The sequence below is a fragment of the Muntiacus reevesi genome, chromosome 7 (assembly GCF_963930625.1).
Source record: "Muntiacus reevesi chromosome 7, mMunRee1.1, whole genome shotgun sequence".
NCBI lineage: Eukaryota > Metazoa > Chordata > Mammalia > Artiodactyla > Cervidae > Muntiacus > Muntiacus reevesi.
In genome coordinates, this window is record NC_089255.1 from 56,220,818 (window position 1) to 56,247,035 (window position 26,218).

The 26,218-nt window shown below is 42.0% G+C and overlaps 1 protein-coding gene across 1 annotated transcript; it reads left to right on the top strand.

Annotated features, from left to right (window-relative positions):
* The first annotated feature begins 22,155 nt into the window (after positions 1-22,155).
* Positions 22,156-22,662, top strand: LOC136171838 (large ribosomal subunit protein eL42). The gene has a single exon (XM_065940865.1). It carries the CDS (start codon positions 22,228-22,230, stop codon positions 22,546-22,548), a length of 321 nt encoding a protein of 106 aa, XP_065796937.1. The 5' UTR covers positions 22,156-22,227; the 3' UTR covers positions 22,549-22,662.
* The last annotated feature ends 3,556 nt before the right edge of the window (positions 22,663-26,218 follow it).

Sequence of the window (26,218 nt, forward strand, 5' to 3'; positions counted from 1 at the left end):
CTTTCTTTATAGTCCAACTCTCACATCCATACATGACTACTGGAAAAACCATAGCCTTGACTAGATGGACCTTTGTTAGCAAAGTAATGTCTCCGCTTTTTAAAATTCTGTCTAGGTTGGTCATAGCTTTTCTTCCAAGGAGCAAGCATCTTTTAATTTCATGGCTGCAGTCACCATCTGCAGTGATTTTGGAGCCCAGAAAAAATAAAGTCAGCCACTGTTGCGATTGTTTCCCCCATATATTTGCCATGAAGTGATGGGACTTGATGCCATGATCTTAGTTTTCTGAATGTTGAGCTTTAAACCAACTTTTTCACTCTCCTCTTTCACTTTCATCAAGAGGCTCTTTAGTTGTTCTTCACTTTCTGCCATAAGGGTGGTGTCATCTGCATAGCTGAGGTTATTGATATTTCTCCCGGCAATCTTGTTTCCAGTTTGTGCTTCATCCAGCCCAGCGTTTCTCATGATGTGCTCTGCATATAAGTTAAATAAGCAGGGTGACAACATACAGCCTTGACATACTCCTTTCCCTATTTGGAACCAGCCTGTTGTTCCATGTCCAGTTCTAACTGTTGTTTCCTGACCTGATTTCTCAAGAGGCAGGTCAGGTGGTCTGGTATTCCCATCATCTTTTAGGATTTGAAATAGCTCAACTGGAATTCTATCACCTCCACTAGCTTTGTTCATAGTGATGCTTCCTAAGGCCCACTTAACTTCGCATTCCAGGATGTCTGGCTCTAGGTGAGTGATCATACCATCGTGGTTATCTGGGTCATGAAGATCTTTTTTGTATAGTTCTTCTGTATAGTTCTTCTGTGTATTCTTGCCACCTCGTCTTAATATCATCTTCTGTTAGGTCCATACCATTTCTGTCCTTTATTGTGCCCATCTTTGCATGAAATGTTCCCTTGGTATCTCTAACTTTCTTGAAGAGATCTCTAGTCTTTCCCATTCTATTGTTTTCCTCTATTTCCTTGCTTTGATCGCTGAGGAAGGCTTTCTTATCTCTCCTTGCTATTACTTGGAACTCTGCATTCAAATGGGTATATCTTTCCTTTTCTCCTTTGCCTTTAGCTTCTCTTCTTTTCTCAGCTATTTGTAAGGGCTCTTCAGACAACCATTTTGCCTTAACCTCAGATATGCAGATGACACCACCCTTATGACAGCGAAGAAGAACTAAAGAACCTCTTGATGAAAGTGAAAGAGCAGAGTGAAAAAGTTGGCTTAAAACTCAACATTCAGAAAACTAAGATCATGGCATCCGGTCCCATCACTTCATTGGCAAATAGATGGGGAAACAATAGAAACAGTGAGAGACTTTATTTTGGGGGCTCCAAAATCAGTGCAGTTGGTGACTGCAGTCATGAAATTAAAAGACGTTTGCTCCTTGGAAGAAAAGCTATGACCAACCTAGACAGCATATTAAAAAGCAGAGACATTACTTTGCTAAAAAAGGTACATCTAGTTGTCAGGCGAGTGTATTCTCCTCGGTTCTGTCTTGTCTCAACAAAAGCTTGAAGTGATGGACATTAGAGCCCTCAGCGTGTCATAGCTCTCGGACAGACTGTGCTATAGCTCTCAGGTCTCAAACAGACCATGTTATAGCTCTTAGATCAGTGTTACAGCTTCGTGTTACAGCTCAATTTTATTTGGAAAATAGCAGGAAAATACATCCTCAAGGCGTGAGGGCATGCCAACAACCCAAAGACATGAAGAGAAGAGAGGGGAGCCCCACCCCTTTGGCTCCTCTTTTTATATGCTTTTTTCTCCCCACCCCCCGCCCCCCTCCCCGGGCCTGCCCTATGTAAATTGGGCTAGCCAAGAGTGCTGTTTATTCTACCTCAGGTCCTCACTCTGGTCCTTGGACCTTCTTTTGTTCTATTTTCGCAGGCTTTTCCCTTCCTTGTCTTTCAGCCACCACCATTCTGAACTCCTGTTTCCTATTCTAACTACCTAACATAGTCAAAGCTATAGTTTCTCCAGTAGTCATGCATGGATGTGAGAGTTGGACTAGAAAGAAAGCTGAGTGCTGAAGAATTGGTGCTTTTGAACTGTGGTGTTGGAGAAGACTCTTGAGAGTCCCTTGGACTGCAAGGAGATCCAACCAGTCCATCCTAAAGGAAATCAGTCCTGAAATTCATTGGAAGGACTGATGCTGGAGCTGAAACTCCAATACTTTGGTCACCTGTTGAGAAGAACTGATTCATTGGAAAACGCCCTGATGCTGGGAAAGATTGAAGATGGGAGGAAAAGTGGACAACAGAGGATGAGATGGTTGGATGGCATCACTGACTCAATGGACTTGAGTTTAAGTAAACTCCAGGAGTTGGTGATGGACAGGGAAGCCTGGCATGCTGCAGTCCATAGGGTCGCAAAGAGTCAGACATGACTGAGCGACTGAACTGAACGGAGAACCAAGGCTCTGCAAAGCCACAGCTGACAGCGCACCTCTTCACACAAGACACTGCCTGCGACTCGGGTGCGCTCGTCTTCCTAGTTGGCTGCCTGTGGACCTCAGCACTGGAGCAACGCCTGGTGCTTCCCACTGCCCCCTGAGACAGCCATAAGTGTCAGGCCAGAGGTGTGTGCCAACGCTGAAGCACTGCAGGCACTCCCTAGCCCCCGTGTTTTTCCCAGAAAGAGGATGATGGGCCGAGCAGCAGAGATGAGCTGGGATGGGAGGGTTGAATGAAAGCTGAAAGAGAAGCCATGAATGGGGGTGCCACTTGGTACCAGCATCACCTCCACCTTCTGCTGCCTTGCAGTAGCCCTTCTGACTTCTTCTCTGGAGTCCCTTTTGCCTTGTGGATATTTAACCTAGCCCTGTCTCAAACTTGAGCCTTCCACCTTAAATTTTGACTCTTTTTGTAATTACCTTAAATCCTTCCCTGGTGGCTCAGCGGTGAAGAATCCACCTGCAGTGCAGGAGATGTGGGTTCAATCCCTGGGTTGGGAAGATCCCCTGTAGAAGGAAATGGCAACCCACTTCAGTATTCTTGCCTGGGAAATCCCGTGGACAGAGGAGCCTGGTGGGCTACAGTCTATGAGGTCACAAAAGAGTCAGACACGACTTACTGGCTAAACAACAAAACTCTTAAACACTTCAGTGATGATTATATACACAAAGCACTTAGAACACTTCTATTATAGGACCTCCCTGGCAGTCCAATGGTTAAGACTCTGGGCTTCCACTGCAGGGGGTTCAGGTTCCATTCCTGGTGAGGGATCTAAGGTCCCACATGCCAAGGGGCAAAGCCATAAAAAACAAACCCACTGCTGTTATAACTGCATTCCTGATCCCAGAGCCAGCCTCAGAGAGATCTAGCAAAGCCTAGAGACAAGGGCAGAGACGGGGGATAGGTCATGTTTCAGGGGGTGGGACTCCCCATTTTGCTTACAAGCCAGTTTCCGCCCTAGGCCTCAGGTAAAGGGACCCCATAACTGCCGAAATTATATCCTAAGAGCTAAGACACAATGAGCCCATTACTCTTGACTTGGATTATAATGACGGTGACTTTTGATTTCTTGATAGAATCCTGGATCTCCTGGCACAGTCTTGCCTCCAAGTGTTTTCTGCATTCAATTTATGAAGAATGCCAAGTGAGGAAGACATTTTTGCTCATCTAACGCTTATCCATAAAACATATTTTTGAAAATAAGATGCAGACCTGATGAATCATGAAGTCATCTTGCCTCAAGACTAATAAAAGACAGTCTGGTAGCCCAAAGGGAGGTACAGCATCATAAAGAGATCACCAGTTTGCACATATCGGTTAACAAAATGTAAGCATTTTGAGAGCTTGATTTTATGTGTTTCTGTTTTCAGAGGTCACTGGCTACCTTGTGCTCTGATGAAGAGGAAACCTCTGAGCATCTGGCTTCCAGGAGCTGAAAGTGAAAAAAGAAAGGATGAAGTTAGGAAATCTGTGATCTGAACCCTGCACCCTTATCCTCTGCTGAAACCATGGAGGCCACTGCTCTCCTGACGATAGGATTGTAGTGACACTGACCTTGACTTCTCCGTACAGCCTAGATACCCTGGTCCAAAGCTGCCTCCATGCTGGGTCCGCATGTCAGCCTTCACTTATATCCTCACATCACCTATTCTTCTGGGAACGGGGTCAAACTCTGCATTATTTTCTGTGTCACTATTTAAGTATCCTATGAGCTTTACTTAAAGAAATTAGGGTAGGACTTCCATGGTGGTACAGTGGATAAGAATCTGCCTGCCAATGCAGCGGACATGGATTCAATCCCTGATCCAGGAAGATTCCACACGCTGTGGAGTTATTGAACCCAGGAGCTAAAAGTAATGAGCCCACGAACGGCGACTATGAAAGGCCATGCACCCTAGAGCCTGTGCTCCACAAGAGAAGCCACCGCAGTGAGAGGCCAGCATGCCACAACGAAGAGTAACCTGGCTCGTCACTACTAGACAAAGCCCTTGCACAGAAACAAAGACCCAGTGCAAACAAAAATAAAATAAATGAATAAATTGTTTTTAAAAATAACATAAAGGGAAGCAGGTAAATTTTAAAATATGTTCCTCAGTTTGTTGTTAGACCTGTGGGTCTCAGTCTTGATATACATCAGAATCACCTCAAGTACTTTTAAAACTCTGGATGCCTTTGCCAGCTCTGGAATCGCAATTTGATTGACTTGTGTGGGACACAGCTTGAACAGGTTCCAGAAGAGTCCCCAGATGATTCTACCATGCAAACAGAGTTGCGCAGCCAGAGTTGCGAACCACCTCATTAAATGATTACCTGATAGTTAACCTTTCATGATAATACAATTCCTCTTGAGCCCAATCAAGCTAATTGATCCAGTAAAGATTTCAGTTAAATCTCGAGATACTTAAAGATTTCCACTTAAATCAGTGTCAAACTTCTTGTTTTCTTTTTTACTTTTTTTGAAGTAACATGTAGTCATAATTTAAAGAGTCTAATAGTTCAGTAAGATCTGTTGGAAAAACAACAGTTCTTAGACCCCCTCCTGCCGTTTTCCAGCCCCAGAGACAACTCCTTTTAACTCTTTTAACTGATTCTTTTGGTATTTGCCTCTATATCTTTAAACAGAATTCTTGGATTATTATTCCTTGATTTTCAGTGTGGGATGTTATCTATTGTCTTCACACGATGATAGTGAAGATTTATCTTTTTCATCCCCTCAACTCCTGCCACACAGATTTCTGTCCCTCTACTCCCACCCAATATATTTACATCATGATTTTGCTTAAATAAATATTAATTTTTTACATTAATTATTATGATTTTGTACACCAATCAGAGCTGAGCCATGTAACAAACTATGATTACTTCTCCTTTCAAGTACATTTCTCTTATTTCCTTGACTTAATATCTGCCTTAGTTTTCACTTGATTAGGTTTTTTTTAAGTGAATATTTTTATTTTTAATTAGTTTATTTTTTTGATGCACCTGGAGGCTTGTGGGATATTAAAACTCCAACCAGGGGTTGCACCTGAGCTTTCGGTAATGAGAACTCAGAGTCCTAACCACAGGACCTGAGTAGAATTCCCCACTTGATTAGTTTTTTTTATTAGTTTTCTATGAACTTTTCAGTAATCCATCCTTAAATTCTCCAACAGTTGTTTAAATCTCTTCTCAAGACATTTTTGAAGTTCTAAGATCCCACAAGCCTTTGGGTGCAGCAAAAAAATAATTAAAAATAAAAATATTCATTTAAAAACCCAATCAAGTGAAAATTAAGGCAGGTATTAACTCAAGGAAGTTAGTTAATACCAGGTAGTTCATAAATTTCATCTTCCTGAAGAACTGTCTCTCAGAGCTTTCTGACCTGCTCAAATCTGTGCTGGTTGCCATCTGTACCTGATACACAATTATTATCCTGCAACATTCATTCAGTATCATCATCCTGGGATTGCCTTAGCTTTTATTGCCTGTAAGATCTCCTGTTTCTTTTTTCTTAAACTTTTCATGTTTATTTTTATTTTTGGCTGTGTCAGATCTTTGTTGCAGCACATGGGCTTCTCTCTAGTTGTGCCACGCAGGGTCCAGAGTTTGAGGACTCAGTAGTTCAAACATGCTGGGCCTAGCTGCCCCTGGCATGAGGGATTTTAGGTCCCCTACCAGGGATTGAACCCACCTCCCCTGCATTGGAAGGCAGATTCTTAACCACTGAACCACAAAGGCAGTCCCAGACCTCCTGTTTCAGTACCCCAGTCTTTTCTCTTTCTTGGTTTACTCCATTGTTTTGCTGAAATACATCCTCCACTAACTTCTTGAAAAAAGAGTATGTGGAAGGCAAAAAAAAATTGAAGCCCTTGCGTGTCAGAAAATGTCTTAGTTCCACCTTCACAGTTGAGTAATACTTTGAGTATCAAATTCTAGATTGTAGATCATTTTCCTTCAGAATTTTAGATCCATTTCTTCATTTCCTTCTAGCTCACAGTGTTAAAGGCAATCTTCCATGTTTTTTTAGCTTGCAGTGTTGATTCCTGATCCTTTTTTGGTGGCTCATTTTTTTCTCTCCAGAAGCCTTTAGGATCTTCTCTATGACCCTAGAGTTCTGAAATTTCACAGTGATATATGGGTATGTTTTCATCCATTGTTCTGGACACTTAGATAGACTCTTACAACCTGAAAACTTGTGTCCTTCAGTTGTGGAAGTTGTTTCCCAGTTACCTTTGCAGCTAGAAGTATCCATGTGACGTGGTCTGGCCAAGGATGTATTAGCAAAAGTCTGTCAGGAGGTTCTGGGAAGTCTTTTGCTTCCCTAATACTGAGACACAGACAGTGCTAGTATGGCCTCTTCTTCTTTCTCCTTCCCTTGAAAATGGATTCATATGGATAAAAATGGAGCTGTAACAGTTAACTTGAACCCACGAGAGATAGGCAAAATAATCACAGATGTCATCCCTGATGATTTTTGCCACTGATCCAGTATCAGAAGCTGAGTGTCTCCTGAATTTTTCACATGAGAAAAATGAACCTCTATTTAAAAAAAAAACAAAAAAACCTCTGTAGTTGTTTTTTCTGTTACTTGCCGCCGATTATTCCTGATAGATTCCTGCTGACTGTAGACGGTTGATAAACATTTATTTGGCTGAATGTTATACAGAGGATAAAAGATTTGAGCTCATAGATGTCTTACATGAAATTGTGTCTTCTCTAAGGGAGAAAACTGAGAAAGAAAAGTGCCCAGGTTGGGATGTCCCTGGCAATCCAGACTCTGCACTTCCAACACAGGGGGCACAGGTTCGATCCCTGATTGGGAAACTAAGATTCCACATGCTGTTTAGCATGGCCATAAATATATAAATTTTTTTAAAAATGTATCCAGGTCTTTCTTGGTGTCTTTAAAAAACCTCTGCATAAAAGAGGAACTTGATCAAAGTACTCAAAGACACCAAAGGTGCTGGGGGGAAGTGAGAAGAGATCAGTGTCACAGCTATGAGAGAGCATTTAAAACCCCACTGCACACATTTCACAAGCTTAGAGAACTATAGTATTTGGAGAGTAAGGGGTGGCATTTCTTAAATTAGAAAGAGGGGGAAAAGACCTAAAAGGTCTGGCAGGGGAATGCTTGGTTTTATCAAAAATTGATGCTTCTTACCTATAATATATATTGAACCTGAATAATAATTACACTGTAATCTGTGTTCCTGGGCTTCCCAGTGGCACTAGTGGTAAAGAACTTACCTGCCAATGCAGGAGACATAAGAGACACAGTCTCGATCCCTGGGTCGGGAAGATCCACTGGAGAAGGAAATGACAACCCACTCCAGTATTCTTGCCTGGAGAATCCCATGGACAGAGGAGCCTGGCAGGCTATAGTCTGTAGGGTCGCAAAGAGTTGGACGTGGCTGAAGTGACTTAGCACAGCACACAATCTGTGTTCCCAAGTAGACCATTCCAGAATCAGAGTTTTAACAAGGAGCAAAAGAATGGCTTAAGAAATAAAACTCATTTCATCCTAAAAACCAGACACTGAAACTTTCCAGAAAAAAACGCATTTCAGCATGATTGTAATTGTATGTTTCCACCACACTGAAAAATCAAGCAACTACATCAAGAGTAAATTTTGTTTAAAAGACATGTATTAAGCACCAACTGCACATCCAGAAAAGGCTCAATTTGGCTATGAAACTGACTTCCTGCTAAAAAGTCAGGCAAGGTCAGATAAAGGGGACTTAGCATCATGGTCGACCACAAGGATCTTGTATACCTTTGGGAACAGGAGTTGCCCCCACAGCTAGCGACCAGAGTAGCTATTCAAAGGGAGAAGACTTTTTCTCAGAAATCAGTTTTCAGGAAAGAGAAGTTGGGTTTTCTGTGGTTTGACAGCTCTGACCAGTCTTTACTGCAGCTATTTATATTTTTAAAACTGCTTTCCAGTAACTGTGAGCAGCCCTCGAGTTGGCAACTGTCCTAGGAGGGTGGTGACCACGGCCTGCTCCATGAGGAGGTAGGGGGAGGGGAGAAGGGGAAGGGATGTGAGGACTGAATAAAACAAGGGGCCCAGAAATAGCGAGTGGCACTGCAATGAGGCGAGGGAAGGGCACCTGGTGGGCTGAGGGCCGCGGGTAACCTCTGCCGACTGAGCCCCTGGGCGAGCTGGCACCTAGGCTGCCTGAGGGGGGCACTCGGATACAGCTCTACTCTCTGCTGGTCTCCCAACACGACCATCTTTATGGTCGTGAAGAGATGAGGAGAGGCTCTTGAACAGTAATTCTTAGTAATCCTGGCTCTTCTTTTTATTGGAGGTTTCAGAGGGTCCCCTGGCCAACAGTGAGGTGGAGGGATGCAGGCCCTGGCTGTGCCCAGGCAGGAAGGTCACACTCCCCTCTAGGCTCATGGGGAAGGCTTGGGTCTTTTAGGGTCCCGAGGTGCTTGGTTTGCCTCTTTTCGGCTCCCAGAGGGGAGAATAAATGAGCACAGATGTACATGCATACCAGAATTGCTAGTGTGATTCATTCAACTTCTTTTGAGGAGAACTGAAATTCTCTCTCAACCTTAGCTCTTTACCTATTGAAGCTAGTTTTTTGTTTGTTTTATGGTGGTGCCATGGAGCTTGTGGGATCCTAGTTCCCTGACCAGGGATCAAACCTGAGTCCTCAGTAGCAAAAGCTGAGAGTCTTAACCACTGCACCACTGAGCTACCTGGGAAGCCCTTATTCAACATTAGGAACAATTAAATCTCTGCAATTTTTTTTATAACTTGGTCCTTTTTATGTGGCACAGACACCTTTAAAAAAAAAAAAAAAACTTCTATTATGGACAATTTCAAAAATACAAATTTAGAGGAAATGACATAGTGAATCCTCACATTCTATAAATCCAGCTTAAACTGTTATCAACTCACAACCAACATTTTTCGTCTTTTATATCCTTCCTTACAACCTATCACTTCAAAAAGCAAATCCCAACCACTCCAGGCAAGCTTCTGAGTTCTTTGACCTGCACATAGTGGTCCTCAAGTGGTCCTGCTTTCTGGTATGACAAGATGTTCCAGGTTCATCCTGTACTTTTGCTGTTCCAGTGGAATTAGCCATTTCCTTAAATAAGAAACAGTATTTCGAGAACACAGTCTGGGTTCTCAGGGTGCTGTGCATCAGCTGATCACCGTTTCTAGGATACAGTGCCCACTTGGGCATTCTTTTCAGGCTCTAGTAAACATTTGGACTCACATCACTACAATAGGCCACACTTGACATTGACTTCACTTAGAATAAGGATACAGGACAGGAAACAGCCCACCAACAGGGGAGTGGCAGGCCTTTGTCTAGGCACCCCCATTCCCTACCCCTTGGAGGAGGTCATCAAAAGGATGTGACTGCCGGTTTATCCATGAGCTGGATCCAGGCAGTCAGAGGTTCCTCATCCACTACCCACTCCTTGGAATGCATGTTCTGCCCTGTGTTCCCACAGTGGGAGCTGTTCCAAGGATGCAGCCTTGAGTAAGGTGTTGTTGAGACCATCTGGACAGTATACATGGCTGAACCCAGTTAAGGCAATCAACACTCTGTATCCACAGGTTCCACAGCCTTGAATTCAACCAACCTCAGATGGAAAAGAGTCAGAAAAAAATTCCAATGGCTTCTGAAAAGCAAAAGTTGACTTTACCAGTGAACCAGTAACCACATGACATTTACATTGTATTTATAACTACTTACACAGCGTTTACATTGTATTAGGTATTTTGTGTAAAGATGATTTAAAGCATAAAGAAAATATGCATATATGTTATATGCAAATACTATGCCATTTTATGTGGGGGCTTGAGCATCCATGGATTTTAGTATCCATGGGGGTCCTGAAACCAATCCCCTGAGGATACCAAGGGAAAATGACTGTTTGAACTTTTAATTAAGCTTCTAGCAGGCAGGTGCTGGAGGGTGCCAGAAATCCATTCATCTTTCTGCATCCTAGGACAAGCCTTGTATGTGAGTTGCTTTGCTTGTTAAAGCCTCTCACCTACCAACTTTGAATGGTCTACCTCTTTCTTCAGTCTCTCTTTCTTGCTCTCCCGGTACAGGAGCCAGTTTGCAAACTGACACCAGCTCCCCCCATAAATTACCAGATAAAGTACAGGATGCTTAGTTACACTTGAATTTCAGATAAACAATGAATATAACCCTCATATGCCAGTTAGAAACTAATATTCTAATATTAGCAATATTTCTATAGGACTAGCTTGCTTCTTTGTTCTCTCAAGGGATATGTCCAATTCCAAGAGTCATACTTCTCAGGAAACTTCAAAGCCACAGCTTTCCAAAATGTCTTTCTAATTCATTCACTGTCCTCACTGCCCAGATACAGCAGGTCATTTTTACCATAAACAATGTTCCCTAGTAACATAGCTGACATTCTACCTTCGTCAGATTTTCAGAAGAGAACTATAAACTGTAAATTTCACAGAAAATGAGAAATGATTTTTTTTCAGCCCTATGCAAATAGAGGCCTTTTCAGCAGTCAGAGCTAGATCAAAGTAGAAATAGATGATAAAGGAAAAGATTTTCCACCTGAGCCAGGAAAACCCCAGTGTTTCCCTACTGTGCATTCTTGACTACTCACACAAAACACTTCACTTCTGACCTGATCCCCAAATGTGTGGAGGTTTTTCCCTACACCAAGCAGAAACAAATGAGAGGCAGTCAAGAAAAAACAGTGCAGTGTGGGGCAGGATTCTGCTTCCTTCTCAGAAAATATACCTCACAAAACACCATTGAGTTCTTCTGTGAGACCTGAAGCTCCAACCAGCCCGAGGATGTTAACTTCAGGCTGAGCACGAGATTCCTGGAACCCCACCCTGTTACCTCACCACCAACCAATCAGGAGAAAGTCTGCAGACAGCGGAAGACAACAGAGACTCTGACCCCTGCCCCCCAGGGGTTTCCCCCTTCAAAAACTGTCAAGGCCCCAGCAGAATCTTCAGAGCTGGTTTTTGGACACAAGTTCACCTTCTCCCCAAGTTGCCAACCTCCTGAATAAAACAACTTTTCTTTTCTAATCAACACTCACTCTTGTGTATTGACTTTTGCGTGGCAAACAGCTGACCCTGAGTTTAGTTACAGTACACTTTTTTTTTCCTTTACTATTAATACATATGCTTATAACTTTTAGTAATGAAAAATGGAAGACATATAGTGTTGAGTCATCTGTCCACAAGGAGTTATTTAGTACCTACTATATGGTTGGCACTGCTTTAGGCATTTGGGATACATTATTGAGCAAAACTGACAAGGTCCTGCCTTCTTGGAGCTTACATTGAGTGGATGAGGGAGACACACAACAACCAATTAGCATAAGAAATAAGAAAATTGCTTAATAAGTAAGAGATGATAAGTGTTAAGAAAACAAAAGTAGAGCAGGATGGGGAGCTGGAATGCTGAGCGGTGGGGCAAGGGTTGGCTGCAGGGCTAAACAGGGACACAAAGGCTTCAAGACAAAGGGCTTAATCCACACGTCTATTAAGAGAAGCACACCTATATACAAAAGTACATCTATGACCTCACCTGTTAAATTTATACTTTAACACCGATACTACATATATATCCATGTGGTTTCTTTACATATCTCATATTTTCATAGGGAAAAAGTACTCCAAAATATCTACAGTGGCTATCTGTGGAAGAATGTGGTAATTTTTTTATTTAATTTTTTTTATAGTTTACTGTATTTGTTATGTTTTATAACATCAAATAGGCCCAGTTTATTATCAGAAGTAAAACAATATATAACATTACATGTTTTAAAAAGCAGAACTATTTTACCTTTCAACCCCAGGAAAGGTGTTCTTAAAGGGGCAAGAAAGTGTGGTTTGACAGCAGTAAGGGTCTGACCTTTCTGAGGAGACCGTATTCTTCCCCAAAGGGGAGCTTTACCTTTAAATAAGGAGGCAGCTGAGTCATGAGTCAGGAGTTGGATTTCAAGGGAGCCATGTGTAAAGGGTAAATTTCTCAAAATTCCACCTCCACACCTAAAGAACCACGCTCAGAGTGGCTCAGATGCTTCTGACACTCTAACACCTGCCTCCCTGGTCAGTAATTAATACAAAAATCCATTTTTGGAAATTAAAAAAAAAAAATGGGACCTAAGTAAACTTATAAGATTTTGCACAAGGAAGGAAACTATGAGCAAGGTGAAAAGGTAGCCTTCAGAATGGGAGAAAATAATAGCAAATGAAACAACTGACAAAGAATTAATTTCCAAACTATACAAGCAGCTCATGTAGCTCAATACCAGAAAAACGAACAACACAATCAAAAAGTGGGCCGAAGAACTAAACAGACATTTCTCCAAAGAAGACATACAGATGGCTAATAAACACATGAAGAGATGCTCAACATCACTCATTGTTAGAGAAATGAAAATCAAAATCCCGAATGAAGTATCATTTCATGCTGCTCAGAATGGCCGCCATCAAAAAGTCTACAAACGATAAATGTTGGAAAGGATGTGGAGAAAAGGGAACCTTCTTACATTGTTGGTGGGAATGCAAACTGGTACAGCCACTATGGAGAACAGTGTGGAGATTCCTTAAAACACTAGAAATAGAACTGCCATATGACCCAGCAATACCACTGCTGGGCATACACACTGAGGAATCCAGAATTGAAAGAGATACATGCACCCCAGTGTTCACTGCAGCACTGTTTACAATAGCTAAGACATGGAATCAACCTAGATGTCCATCAGAAGGTGAATGGATAAGGAAGTTGTGGTACATATACACCATGGAATATTACTCAGCTATCTAAAACAAAAAAGAACGCATTTGAGTCAGTTCTAATGAGGTGGATGAAACTGGAGCCTATTACACAGAGTGAAGTAAGTCAGAAAGAGAAACACCAACACAGTATATTAACGCATATACATGGAATTTAGAAAGACAGTAATGATGACCCTACATGCAAGACAGCAAAAGAGACACAGATATAAAGAACAGACTTTTGGACTATGTAGGAGAAGACGAGGGTGGGATGATTTGAGAGAATAGTATTGAAACATGTGTATTACCGTATGTAAAATAGATGACCAGTGCAAGTTCGATGCATGAAGCAGGGCATTCAAAGCTGGTGCTCTGAGAAAACCCAGAGTGATGGGTTTCAGGAGGGAGGTTGGGGGTGGATGCCGGATGGGGGGAAACATGTGCACCCGTGGCTGATTCATGTCGAGTATGGCAAAAACCACCACAGTATTGTAAAGTAATTATCCTCCAATTAAAATAAATAAACTAAATTTTTTTAAAGTCCATTTTCCTTGAAATCAATTAGCAAGTACAGTTTAGCAAGGCTTGGACTCAGCAAATATAAGAAGGAAGAGCATGCTCCTTGACCTTAGCGAGTTAACTCAACCAGCGATTACCCTTCCACTGGGAAAGGAGGAAGAGACCTGTGGGACAAGGGAAGATTTGGCAGAGATTCATCAATGCCGAAGCAAATGTGAATCAGCAGGATGTTATCAGATGCTTGAAAGATGGGTACATAGAGGAGGGAAGGGCTCCAGGGGAGGAGCGCTGGTGGAGAAGCAGAAAGAGGCAGAGGCCAGCAAGTCCATACTGGAGGCACAGGTAGTGCTGTGAAAAGCCTGTGACCTGAACTGATACTGGGGATTTTGCAACCTAATGACCCCGAGGAAGAGGTCACCAGGAGTTGCACTCCTGGCCACAGGTCTCTCAGCAAACCTGACCCACATGAAACCAAAGAGCAAAGAAACACTTGTGGCTCGTGATGCTGACACAGCCATCCCCTCGCTGCCAGCCAACTTGACTCGCAAGTGTTTACTTACTTGGTCAGAGGGAAGCTGGGTGCAGTCCCACTTTCATCACCGAGGCTTGCTTCCCTGCATGCTCGGGAACATGGTGGGGCAGGTCCTGGCCAGAGGATGAGAGAATGAAGGGGGACTAGACATGCTCCTGAGGGAAAATGTATCTTACTCATCCCAGTACATGATGTGCTGGGAAAAGAGAAGACCAGCTACCCCAACCTTGGGGGTCAGGGAAGGCTTCCTGGAGGAGACAGTACTTGAATTGGTTGGGAAGAGCATGTGGGATCTGAGGGGAGAAGAGGGTTCCAGGCAGAGGTAGCAGCACAGGAGAGGGAATGGGGCATCTCTTCATGCAGTAACCTCAGCCTGGCTGGAGCCTGACATTGGGTGCATGGGCAAGGTAGGGGGCGATGCTGGAGAGGAGGTCACCTTCTCTGCAGGGCGACAGGAAGCTTTGAGGGCTTTAAACAATGGAGTTAGCTGATGATTGATATGGAAGTTTGCTAAAGTTACCAATGACCCTTGTGTTGCCGAATCCATTTCATACTTTTCAGTCTGCATCTAATGTGGATTCTCAAGGTAGCGTTTGGTCCCACTGCCCTCTCCCTCCATCCGAGAGCATTCTCAAGTCTTGACTTCTCAGTCACCACATTCTCCTGGTTTTCTGTCTACCTCCCTGGTCACTCTTCTCAGCTTCTACTTTGACTGCTCCTTCTCTCACTGGGCTCTGAATATTGGTATCCGACAGGGTGTGTCTTGGCACCTTCTCGCCGTTCACTCTTGCTCTCAACTACCTCATTTATTTCCATGGCTTCACATGCATCTATTATACATAATAGAAGTAGGGGAAAGGAGAGGACTCAGAATCAAGTCAAATCAAGCATAGGGTCCTGTCTCCAGTAGTCATGGCTGAGTCTGCATGTTCATACTGAACCATGAACAATTGTGGGATGAGTCAGGGTGGAAAGGGTCAGAATTAGTAGTTCAGAGATTAGTAGAGGCATGTAATGAGGTGGGGGGGGGGGGCAGGGAAGAGGAGAATTGCAGATTAGTATAGTTAGTGTCCTGGATCAGAAAGAAAGCAGAGATCACAACTCACTGTTCCCAAGCATGGAGGGAGTGGTGGACACTGATGCACATTAAAAGACCAAGTCCGAGGTCACAGAAAAATATGATTGCAGAGAGGTTCAGGAAAGACGCGTAGGCCCATCTGACTCCAAAGTCCAGAAGATCACCCAAGGCAGGGATCCAGACCACAAGAGCAAGGCCAGCAGACTGGTGGCCCTGGCCTGGCTTGAACTTCTGCTGTGGTGTGGGCAGGCAGGCAGGCATCCAAGGATGTGCTCCCAGACGAGGACAAAGGCTTGGGGGTGTTGGTGGACAGTCCAGACCACACTGACACATTCATGGTGAGACAGGGAAATCATGAGCCATTCCTGGTCCCTTACTGTTTCCAACCTTACATGCCCCAGGACAAAGAATTTAGCCACTGATAAAGCAAGTTCCTTTGGTGCTTCATTATGAGTAAGGCTGCAAACAAGATCCAAACATGGTCTAAAGAAATTTTTGTGGCATTTACAATCAGCAGGAAAAGGCAGATTATTCAGTAAATGATGTTAGAACAATTGACTATCTATTTAGAAAAAATTAAGTTAGAGTCTTACCTTAAAATCAAGAACAAAAATAAATCTAATAATTAGTAATTAATTTTAAAACTTCCCAGAAAGAAAAGCCTAGGTTCCAATGATTTCATTGAAGAATTTTACCAAACATTCAAAGAAGAACTAATATTACTTTTTCACAAACTCTCCCCCAAAATAGAAGAAAGAATATTTTCTAATTCATTCTTTGAAAAGACAACCCACTGAATGGGAGAAAATATTTGCAAATCATATATCTGACAAGGGATTTGTACATGGAATACATAAAGAACTCTCACAGCTCAGTAATAAAAAGACAATCCAATTTAAAAATGGGCAAAGATCCAGGTAGATATTTCTCCAGTGAAGATATACAAATACCCAATAAATACATGAAAATAACTCAGCATCATTAGTCATTAGGGGAATGGAAATCAAAATCAAAATGAACAAACATAGAGAACAAACTTATGGCTATCAAGGGGAGAAGAGGGAGTGGGATGGATTGGGAGGTCACAACTGGTATATACACACTTTGTTGTTTAGTAGCTAAATCATGTCCAACTCTTTTGAGACCCCATGGACTGAAGCCCACCAGGCTCCTCTGTCCATGGGATTTCCCAGGCAAGAATACTGGGTTGCCACCAGTCCAACCCAGGGGTTGAACCCATGTCTCCTGCATTGACAGGCAGATTCTTTACCATTGCGCCACATGGGACCTGCAATACATTTTCATGTCTGAGTGAGAAGCTGAGAATAGCCAGCCTTCCACGCTGAGGCAGCAGGCTGAAAGTAAGCCCTGGGGGATCTTTGAAATGTTCAGTGGAAGGAGAATTTTGACTCAGCATTTCGACTTCTAGAATTGTATCCTCAGAAATGTTTCAAAGGCACCCAAAGAATATTTACTACAGCTATGTCTGTAGTAGTAAACAATTAATGTCCATCCATAGGAAACTGGCTACAAATGATGAATCCTCACCATTAGACACTAAATGGCCATTAAAAAAAAACTCAATTACTGATGACATAGAAAGATGCTTGAAACGCATTGTTAGAGAAGAAAAATAAGTTATAGAAAAGTATGTCTAATGTGATCCCAATTTTGAAAAAATAATGGTATAGATGTTTGCATATGCATAGAAAAATTTATGGATAAGTGCACAATGAACTATAACAGCAGTTACCTGTGAGGACTGGATATTTGGAAGAGAAAGAGTACGGTGGGGGGGAAGCAAATTTTTTTGTGTGTACCTTTGAATCGTTTTTACACTTTGCTAAATATGGAAAAATAAAGCAATTACCTTAGGAGAAAACCAGGAAGGAAGCAGAGAAGGTGAGAGGGAAGGTACAATATAGTAATAGTAATTAACATTGATTTTTACCTAGGTGATGGAGTTTTGGAGAATTTTTCCCATTTGCCTATCTGCATTTTCTAATTTTTCAATGAGTTTTTATGAGTTGTTGAAAAAATAGAAATAAAACAACATCCTAATGCCTTTCTGCTCACAAGTTGAACAGATAAGGAAAGACTTGGTGACATGGCTACAAAAGGAGATAGTTTCCAAACAATGAAACCATTTTTAGAAGAGAATGTTAAGAGAAATGGTGCTGGAAATACATATAGAAATGAAATCCTGGTGCTTCCCCGGTGGTCCAGTAGTTAAGATTCCATGTTCACAAAGCAAGGGGCATGGGTTTGATCTCTGGTGGGGAAACTAAGATCCCACGTGTCACCTGGTACAGTACAGGAAAAAAAAGAATGAAATCCTCAGTCACATCCTTAGTAATCATGAAAACGTCTCTCTGAGGCATTAGAACTTCAAAATTGTAATGTATTTCTGGTGCAACATGGACTTGAACCTTGAAAGTTCTATTATGCTAATTGATCATTATGGACTACAGTTCTCAAGTGACATGTGTGAGTCCAGTTGGTAAACAAGGTAACATTTTAACTTGTTAGAAGTCTTAGAACTCCTTTTGTCTTTTCTCCCATTGGTAAGTAAATAATGGAGTCAGGTAGATTCCCTGTCTTAAAGCAAGATGGACAAGGAAGTTTACTCCAACAATATGACAGTTTTGAAAACCAATCATTTTTTAAACTTTAAAAGTGTATTTGCATATGTGTGAATATGGTGTGTATATCTATCTATCCACATATATATACTATGCTACGTTAGGATACATATGATTACCAGGCATATATGGTGGGGATTTCTGAGAGGGAGTAGACAACTGGGGGGAAACAAGCAAAGAGAATAAAATGCAGTAAAAATGTATGAAATTACCTTTATGTATTTGTGTTAAATAAAAAATAGATTCAACAAATATTTAAGGATTTCCTATAGGCAGGCCCTTTCCTAGGTGTTGAGGTGGGTACATCAGTGAACAACTGACAAAGATCTCTACCCTCAAGAAGCTTACATCCCAGAAGATAATAAACTTTAGACATAACATGTTAGTAAATCATAACCTACATAGCTGTGGTGATATGTAAGGAAATAAGACAAAATATTCAATGAATGAGTAGGAAACCTACACTTCTCCTGTCTTTGCCCTAACACTACTACCATACTCACAACATTCTGACACTACATGTTGGGAGTGTTTTTCAATTCTACAGTTGGGTCTGCAATTGGGAGACCAGCTGGGTCTCCCACAAATTAACTCAATTCTGACACTGTCTTTCAGGAGATAGCATCAGATCCCACATATTAAGGGGATCTGAGGCTGCCCCCACTTCAGATGCCAATCACAAGCAGTCAGTCCCAGGTTACCTGCAACTTTTAACTTGGCTACAAATTGGGGGTTCCCACGGCCTCTTCCCCTTTGGATTTGATTCTTTGCTTGAACAGCTTATAGAACTCAGGAAAATGTCTACTTATGCTTAAAAGTTTATTGCTATGTAATAAAGGATGTGATGAAGAATGCAGATTAACAGTCAAATGAAGAGATACAGAAGGTAAAACCTGGGAGGATCCTGACCACAAGAGTTTCTTCCCCTTGTAGTTGGGTGAATCACCTTCCCAGTATACACATGTTTTCATCAACCTGGAAACTCTAATTTCCATACATTTAGGATTTTTATGATGGCTTCATCACATTAATAGGATTGATCATAAACTCCATTTCCAGTCCCTCTTCCATCTCTGGAGAATGGAGGGGGAGCTGAAAACATCAAGCTTCTAATCATAGTTGGTCTTTCTGGCCACCAGTACCCATCTAGGAGCCCACCAGGGGTCATTTCTTTGGAACAAAAGACACTGCTAACACCTGGGAAATTCCAAGGGATTTAGGAATTCCATGTCAGAACTAGAGTCAAAGACCAAATATTAGAACATAAGATGCTGTGGTCTTATCACTTAAGAAATTACAAGGATTTAAAAAACTCTGTGCCAGGAACCAGGGGCAAGGACCAATATATTTCTACCATCTCACAATGAATAAATATAATTTTTAAGAATTATAATTAATGGTAATTAAGTGATAGATGCATACAAATTAAATTAAAAGAATATATACACATATTTTAAATTAAAAATAAAAAATTGCTTTATCAGTAATTTGTTATTTAATACCACTAAATAGAAATATACTGGGTGTGACACTTTCAGTTCAGTTCAGTCGCTCAGTTGTGTCTGACTCTGCAATCCCACGAACCGCAGCATGCCAGGCCTCCCTGTCCATCACCAATTCCCAGAGTTTACCCAAACTCATGTCCATTGAGTCAGTGATGCCATCCAACCATCTCATCCTCTGTCAGACCCCTCTCCTCCCCATCCCTCCTCCAGCCCTCAATGTTTCCCAGCATCAGGGTCTTTTCAAATGAGTCACTTAGCAGACAATAAAGGAAATTTTTATTCTAATAAAAAAAACCTGAAAAAGCACCTAAGAATTAGGTGGCCTGAATTCTAGTCCTGATTCCACCACTGCCCAAACCTGGGGTAGTTACTTATTTCTCTATCTGTATCCTTAAACTTGCAGTTGGGGATAATAATATATGGTCTATTTGACTTCATAGGGTTATTGTGAAACTCACATGAAGTATATAAGTAAGCTCTAAACATCATTAAACAGGGACTCCCCTGGTGGTCCAGTGGTTAAGAATCTGCTTTCCAATGTGGGGGATGTGGATTCCAACCTTGTTTGGAGAAGATCGATCCCACACGCCACAGAACAACCAAGCTGGCTCACCACCAAAGCGCCTGCCACCACAGTGAAGATCCAGTGCAGACAAAAAAAAAAAAAAAAAAAATCATCAAACACTATATACAAATCAAAGAATCGTGACTGATAAAGCTATAGATTGTTCTGATAAACCCAACAAGAGACAAGCCAGTGGAATCAATGCCAGGAGGACCCCATGGGGTCCAGTTGCAAAAGCTTTGTCCTTCAAAATGATCGAGGAAAGAGAGTTTATCACCATGTGTCACAGGCACACTGGGGACAGCCATCTAAAAACAACCCCTCTACCTGCCTTCCACTCTCCATGAAAAGGCTGACTTCCAGCAGCAGTGTTTCCTCAACACAAACCAGCCACTGGTAATAGTTAAACACAGGTGGGCCAATATGATTTTTTTCCAGAGAAGCTTTGACTTAGGAGAGGGAAACAGAGAGATGGACAGCCCGACAGAAGTGTTCTGTACATCCGGAAGTTACACTTGAAGTTGGAGCTGTGAGCAGCCATCTTTGGGCCAGGAAGCCTGGCTGGTCTAGAAAGAATGAGGCAGAGTTGAGAAACAGCCCTCCTTGTGCAGCTGGTGCCCTCCAGCCTGGTTCAGGTTCTTCTTGAGGCCCAGTTCTTGGGCTCCATGAGTCCCCTGTTGAATCCTGATAAATTTTCAAAGGTTAGCATGGTTTCTGTTGCAAGAGTTTCTGAACTAAACATACAGTCTAGGCCTGGCTCATTTGGCAGGGTTACGATTAACAGGAATAGCACAGTGGCAGTTAAAAAATAAACCACCTTGTCCTGGCTTAACTGGGTCATGAACATATTGTGCAACCCTGACAGGTACAGTCATTCCAACAAAGAGAACAGGAAAATAGGCAAGCAGCTGAATCAGGAGCAAAGACTGTCATTAACCTAAACTGCACCCACTTTTGGAAATGCAATTCAGGAAAATGAACCTGCTGGACCAGATGACATTTTTTTGAGAATTTCTAACTGCTCTTGAGACTACAACTTAGAGCTTCTTAGTTATGGAGAGTCACACCTAAGGAACCCCAAAGTTACTTCTTCCCCACTGCAAATCATAGAAAAGCTGGAGAACGATGAACACTGTAATTTAACTTCAAAAATATTTAGCAAAGAGAAAGGTCAATACAGCCTCACTAGCCCTGAACCCCGCCAATCCAAAAGGAAATTTGGAAAACAGCAGTCATCATTCATTTCCTTCATGCCTTCATTCAACAAACATTGAGTGCCTACTATGTGCCAAGTACTGTGTTAGGGGTTGGGGATACAGCTGTGAAAAAAACTGATGAGGTCCTTGTCTCAAGGAACTTATGGTTTAAGTGGAGGGAGACAGACAATATAAAATGGGGATATAACATGTTCTTGTATGTGCTGGGAAAAAATCAGGCAGCACAGGCGTACAGGAGTAATAGATGTGTATTACCTCACGCGCACTGGTCAGGGACAGCCTCTGTGATAAGTTGATGTTGGAACAGAGACTTCTAAGGAGAGAGGGAGAAAGGGATGCCGTGCTCTGGGCCGAGCTTTCTAGGCCGAGGGAAGAGCTAGTACACAGCCTAAGGTGGGAGCGGGTGGGAGCCGAGGTGGCTGTTCATCCCTCTCTCACTTTCCCTCTCCTACGTCAAAATGTCTCACGAATTTTGCGAGGAGTCGTGGATGGGTGCCTTGTAGGCCTTAGTCAAAACCCTTCCCATTTATTCTGAGGAAGGCAGTCATTGAGATTTTGAGTACTTGGAGAGACATGATCTGATTTATGATTTAAAAGGATCATTCTGGCTGCTGTACAGAGAATAAACTGTAGGGGATCCAGGGAGACCAGAAAGGAGACTATGGCCATAGTCCAGCAGACAGATGGTGGGTTAGATCATGTAGCGGCGATGGAGATGCTGAGAAGTGGTCAGAATTCTGGATATTGCCATAGGCTCACTGAGGGACTGGTTGTGGGTTTTCAGAGGAAGGAACACCGAATGACTCCCAGACTTCTGACTTTCAAATGAAGACACTTGTTCTCCAGGGAGACAAAAAGCAACGCAGACTACTTACAGCAAACACAGAAAGAGGACATGGAGGCGCGAGCAGAGCGAGGCAGGAACGTGGACGGCGGTTCTCTCGTTTCCACCGCGAAGACACCTCTACTGCAAAGATGGTCAATGTTCCTAAAACCCGAAGGACTTTCTGTAAGAAGTGTGGAAAGCATCAGCCGCACAAAGTGACCCAGTATAAGAAGGGCAAAGATTCCCTGTATGCCCAGGGAAAGAGGCGCTATGATCGGAAGCAGAGTGGCTATGGTGGGCAAACCAAGCCAATTTTCCGGAAGAAAGCGAAAACCACCAAGAAGATCGTGCTGAGACTTGAATGTGTTGAGCCCAACTGCAGATCCAAGAGGATGCTGGCCATTAAGAGATGCAAGCATTTTGAACTCGGAGGAGATAAGAAGAGAAAGGGCCAAGTGATCCAGTTCTAAGATTTGGGACTCTTTTGTTCTTATGTTTTGAGAGGAAAATGTTGAAGTTATAGAAAGATTTCCTGAATAAGAATAAATACAGTGATATCCTTACTAAAAAAAAAAAAAAAAAAAAAAAAAAAAAAGAAAGAGGACATGAACTGTTTAGTCTTTACTGAAAGCAAAGTCAAGGTCAGAGTTCAGAGTTTCAGTCCAATTTGGGAGGGAAAGGCAACAATGAAACGGGACAAGAGCAGGGATAGTTTATGATATATGACACATTCTGCCAAAAAGGTTTGAGGACATTTCATCTAATCCTTACAAAACCCCATGAACTAGGCGTCGTTAGCCTTATCTCACGGATGAGGAAAAGCAAGAGGATGAATAACCCACACATGGCTGGTAGGCAGTAAAACACAGTATTAAGCTTGGTTTGGATCTGACTCTGAAGCTTGTGTGCTTAAAGACTGCGCAATACTGCAAGTTTCAATGTCTCAGTAGGCAGCTGAAGTCATCTCAAGTTATGTGGGTGTGGGAGTGGTAAGCTCAAGTGGAAGCAGAGTCCAAGTACACAGACAAATTTGGATCCAAGTTTGTGGTTTAAGCTGGACCTGAAGAAACAGGCTTGGGCTGGAGTTTGAAATCAGGAGCCCAGGATCCGGCAAAGCACTAGTCTTCCTACTGCAGCAGCACCAAGCTATAAGCAAGGCATTGTACATGCAGACGGTTGTACTGCAAGGTAAGTATCCTGTTTAGCTAGACTTGCAACACTATCACTGTGCTATATCAAGGTAGCAAGGGTTAGCATAAAAATCGACTGGAATTTGTTAGATCTCTGCATTGGAACAGAGATAGTGTTCCAACATGGGTAATCAAACATCCATCTTTTCTGTAAGATACTTAGTACACACTAAGCCTTGGAAGAGCTTGTAAAGATCCTTCTCTTCACCTGGTTTATTTAAGGAGCATGCCCCAGGCACTATGAAGAAAGAGCTTGGTGAGTTCACAATGCTCTTTCAAAGGTAAACATCTCTGGACTTGGAATACTTTTGTTTCTGGCAAGGCTGCACTGAACACAAAGTTTCATTCTTATTCTGCTTCAAAGGCACATTAATGCACTCAGTCCAGTGCAGCTATTACAGAAATAAGATCTAGAAGGAATATATACTGGAATATATATAATATCATGGCTATTATAGTGGGTTAGAATTCAAAAGGTGTCCCATTCAGAGTTGTCCCAGGTAGGCTGTATTATCAGGCTAAAATAATCTGCATCACCTAAATTAACAAGGACCTTGGCTTCCTTGGTGGCTCAGAGGGATAAAGTGTCTGCCTGCAATGCGGGAGACCTGGGTTCGATCCCTGGGTTGGGAAGATCCCCTGGAGAAGGAAATGGCAACCCACTCCAGTATTCTTGCCTGGAGAATCCCGTGGACAGAGGAGCCTGATGGGCTACAGTCCATGGGGTTGCAAAGAGTTGGACACGACTGAACAACTTCACATACTAGGTCCAAAGAGATAAGTGCCACCCAGTGAGAAGGTGAGTTAATGGTGAAAGTGGATCCAAAACTTGAATCTCCCAATTTGTCCTTTTTCCTCTCAAGCCAGATTTCAACATACTAAATAGTAAGCAACCCTAATATTAAGAGGCAAGCTACAAAATTATTAATATTCATTAATAGTAGATACATGATAAACCCATTTAGGGTAGAGTCTTTACTTGTTTTGAATTCAACAGTAAACGGAAAATGAAAAGGCCAGGATTAGAAGGTGAGCAATTCAAAGAACAAAACCAGCCCACTAAATGTGCTACAGAAAACAGTACTTCTAAATAATTTTGAAAGGAATAATATTATGCAGAACCTAATAAAATACATTATTTTAACCTAGAAGTAAAGGTGATACCATATTGGATTTTAAAAGTTTGGTTTATTCCCTAGATGTAGGTCCAAGTATAAATTTATAAAATTGACTCACTTGTTCCCAAGCTGCAGCAACTGCAGTAAGGAATAAGAAACAAGACTATCTCATCATCACTGAAGCAACTGCACAAAAATCCCTAAGGTGTAGTCATAACTTTGCTGTGAAGTTGTTTGGAATTAGAAATTTCGATTTCTACAACTCCAAGACAGGGAGGCCTGCCATGCTGCGGTTCATGGGGTTGCAGAGTCGGACATGACTGAGCGACTGAACTAAACTGAGACAGCATATTAAAAAGCAGAGACATTACTTTGCCAACAAAGGTCTGTCTAGTCAAGGCTATGGTTTTTCCAGTAGTCATGTATGAATGAGAGAGTTGGACTATAAAGAAAGCTGAGTGCCAAAGAATTGATGCTTTTGAACTGTGGTGTTGGAGAGAACTCTTCAGAGTCCCTTGGACTGCAAGGAGATCCAATCAGTCCATCCTAAAGGAAATCAGTCCTGAATATTCATTGGAAGGACTGATGCTGAAGCTGAAACTCCAATACTTTGGCCATCTGATGCGAAGAACTGACTCATTTGAAAAGACCCTGATGCTGGGAAAGATTGAAGGCAGGAGGAGAAGGGGACAACAGAGGATGAGATGGTCCAATGGCATCACCTACTCAACGGACATTAGTTTGAGTAAACTCTGGGAGTTTGTGATGGACAGCGAGACCTGGCGTACTGCAGTCCATGGGGTCACAGAGTTGGACACGACTGAGTGACTGAAGTGAAGAAGTAGCATCTCACAGGCTTGAAGATATGTTTTCTCTGTGATCTAGCAATTATACTATATATTACCCAAAAGACACTCTTATATGTATTTACAAGAATTCTCACTGCAAATGTGTTTGTAGCAGCAAAATTTTAAAAACAAGTGTCATTTCAAAAATGGATACACTGCAAAACAGCAATTAAAACAGAATTAGGCCTACATACATCAACATAGAGACATGTTGAATGAAAGTTGAAAAAATATGCCATGATTTTAATATGCAACATTACATACTTACAAAATTAGTAAAAGTATAAAACTGTACATGAGAATGATAAACCAAATTCAGTAGAGTCTACCTCTGAGGAGAGAGGCAGGGGAATAAGATGTGGGAAGGCTGAGAGGGATTCAATTCTATCTGTAGGTGTTTATCTGACACAAACTGACATTAGATAAACTGATAAAACAAGTGGAATGTTTTTTTAAAAATTCTACACTTTTCCTACATGCTTGAAAACTTAAAGAACCACCAAAGAAGTGTGGGAGGGAAGATGTTGCTATTTCCAAATTAAACCTAATATCTAAGATTCAGAAGTAGCTCTAAAAATTGTGATGCCAAGCCGTTAGTTCAGAGATGTGACTCATCTCATGACACAGAGCATCCCAAAAGTCTGAAAGTTGTACCACAGCTGGAACATTCCTCTAAGTCATAACCAGTCATTTAAAAATTATTTTTGGACATAGACAAGATGGCAGAATAGAAACCCCTAGACCTCACTACCTCAGAGAAAAACTGACTTAACAACATATGGTCCAAAAAGCCTTCATGAGAACTACAGATACCAGTTAAGATGTCACAGAATCCCCCTGACAATCTCAAAGCCAAGAACAGACACATTGAAATGAATAATTTTTTTTTTTTTAATCTATTTATTTGACTGCACCATATGGGATCTACTTCCCTGACTAGGGATCAAACCCACATCCGCTGCACTGGAAATGTAGAGTCTTTGC

Excerpts from the sequence above, each read along its gene's own strand:
- LOC136171838 (XM_065940865.1), top strand. The coding sequence starts at position 22,228 with ATGGTCAATGTTCCTAAAACCCGAAGGACTTTCTGTAAGAAGTGTGGA.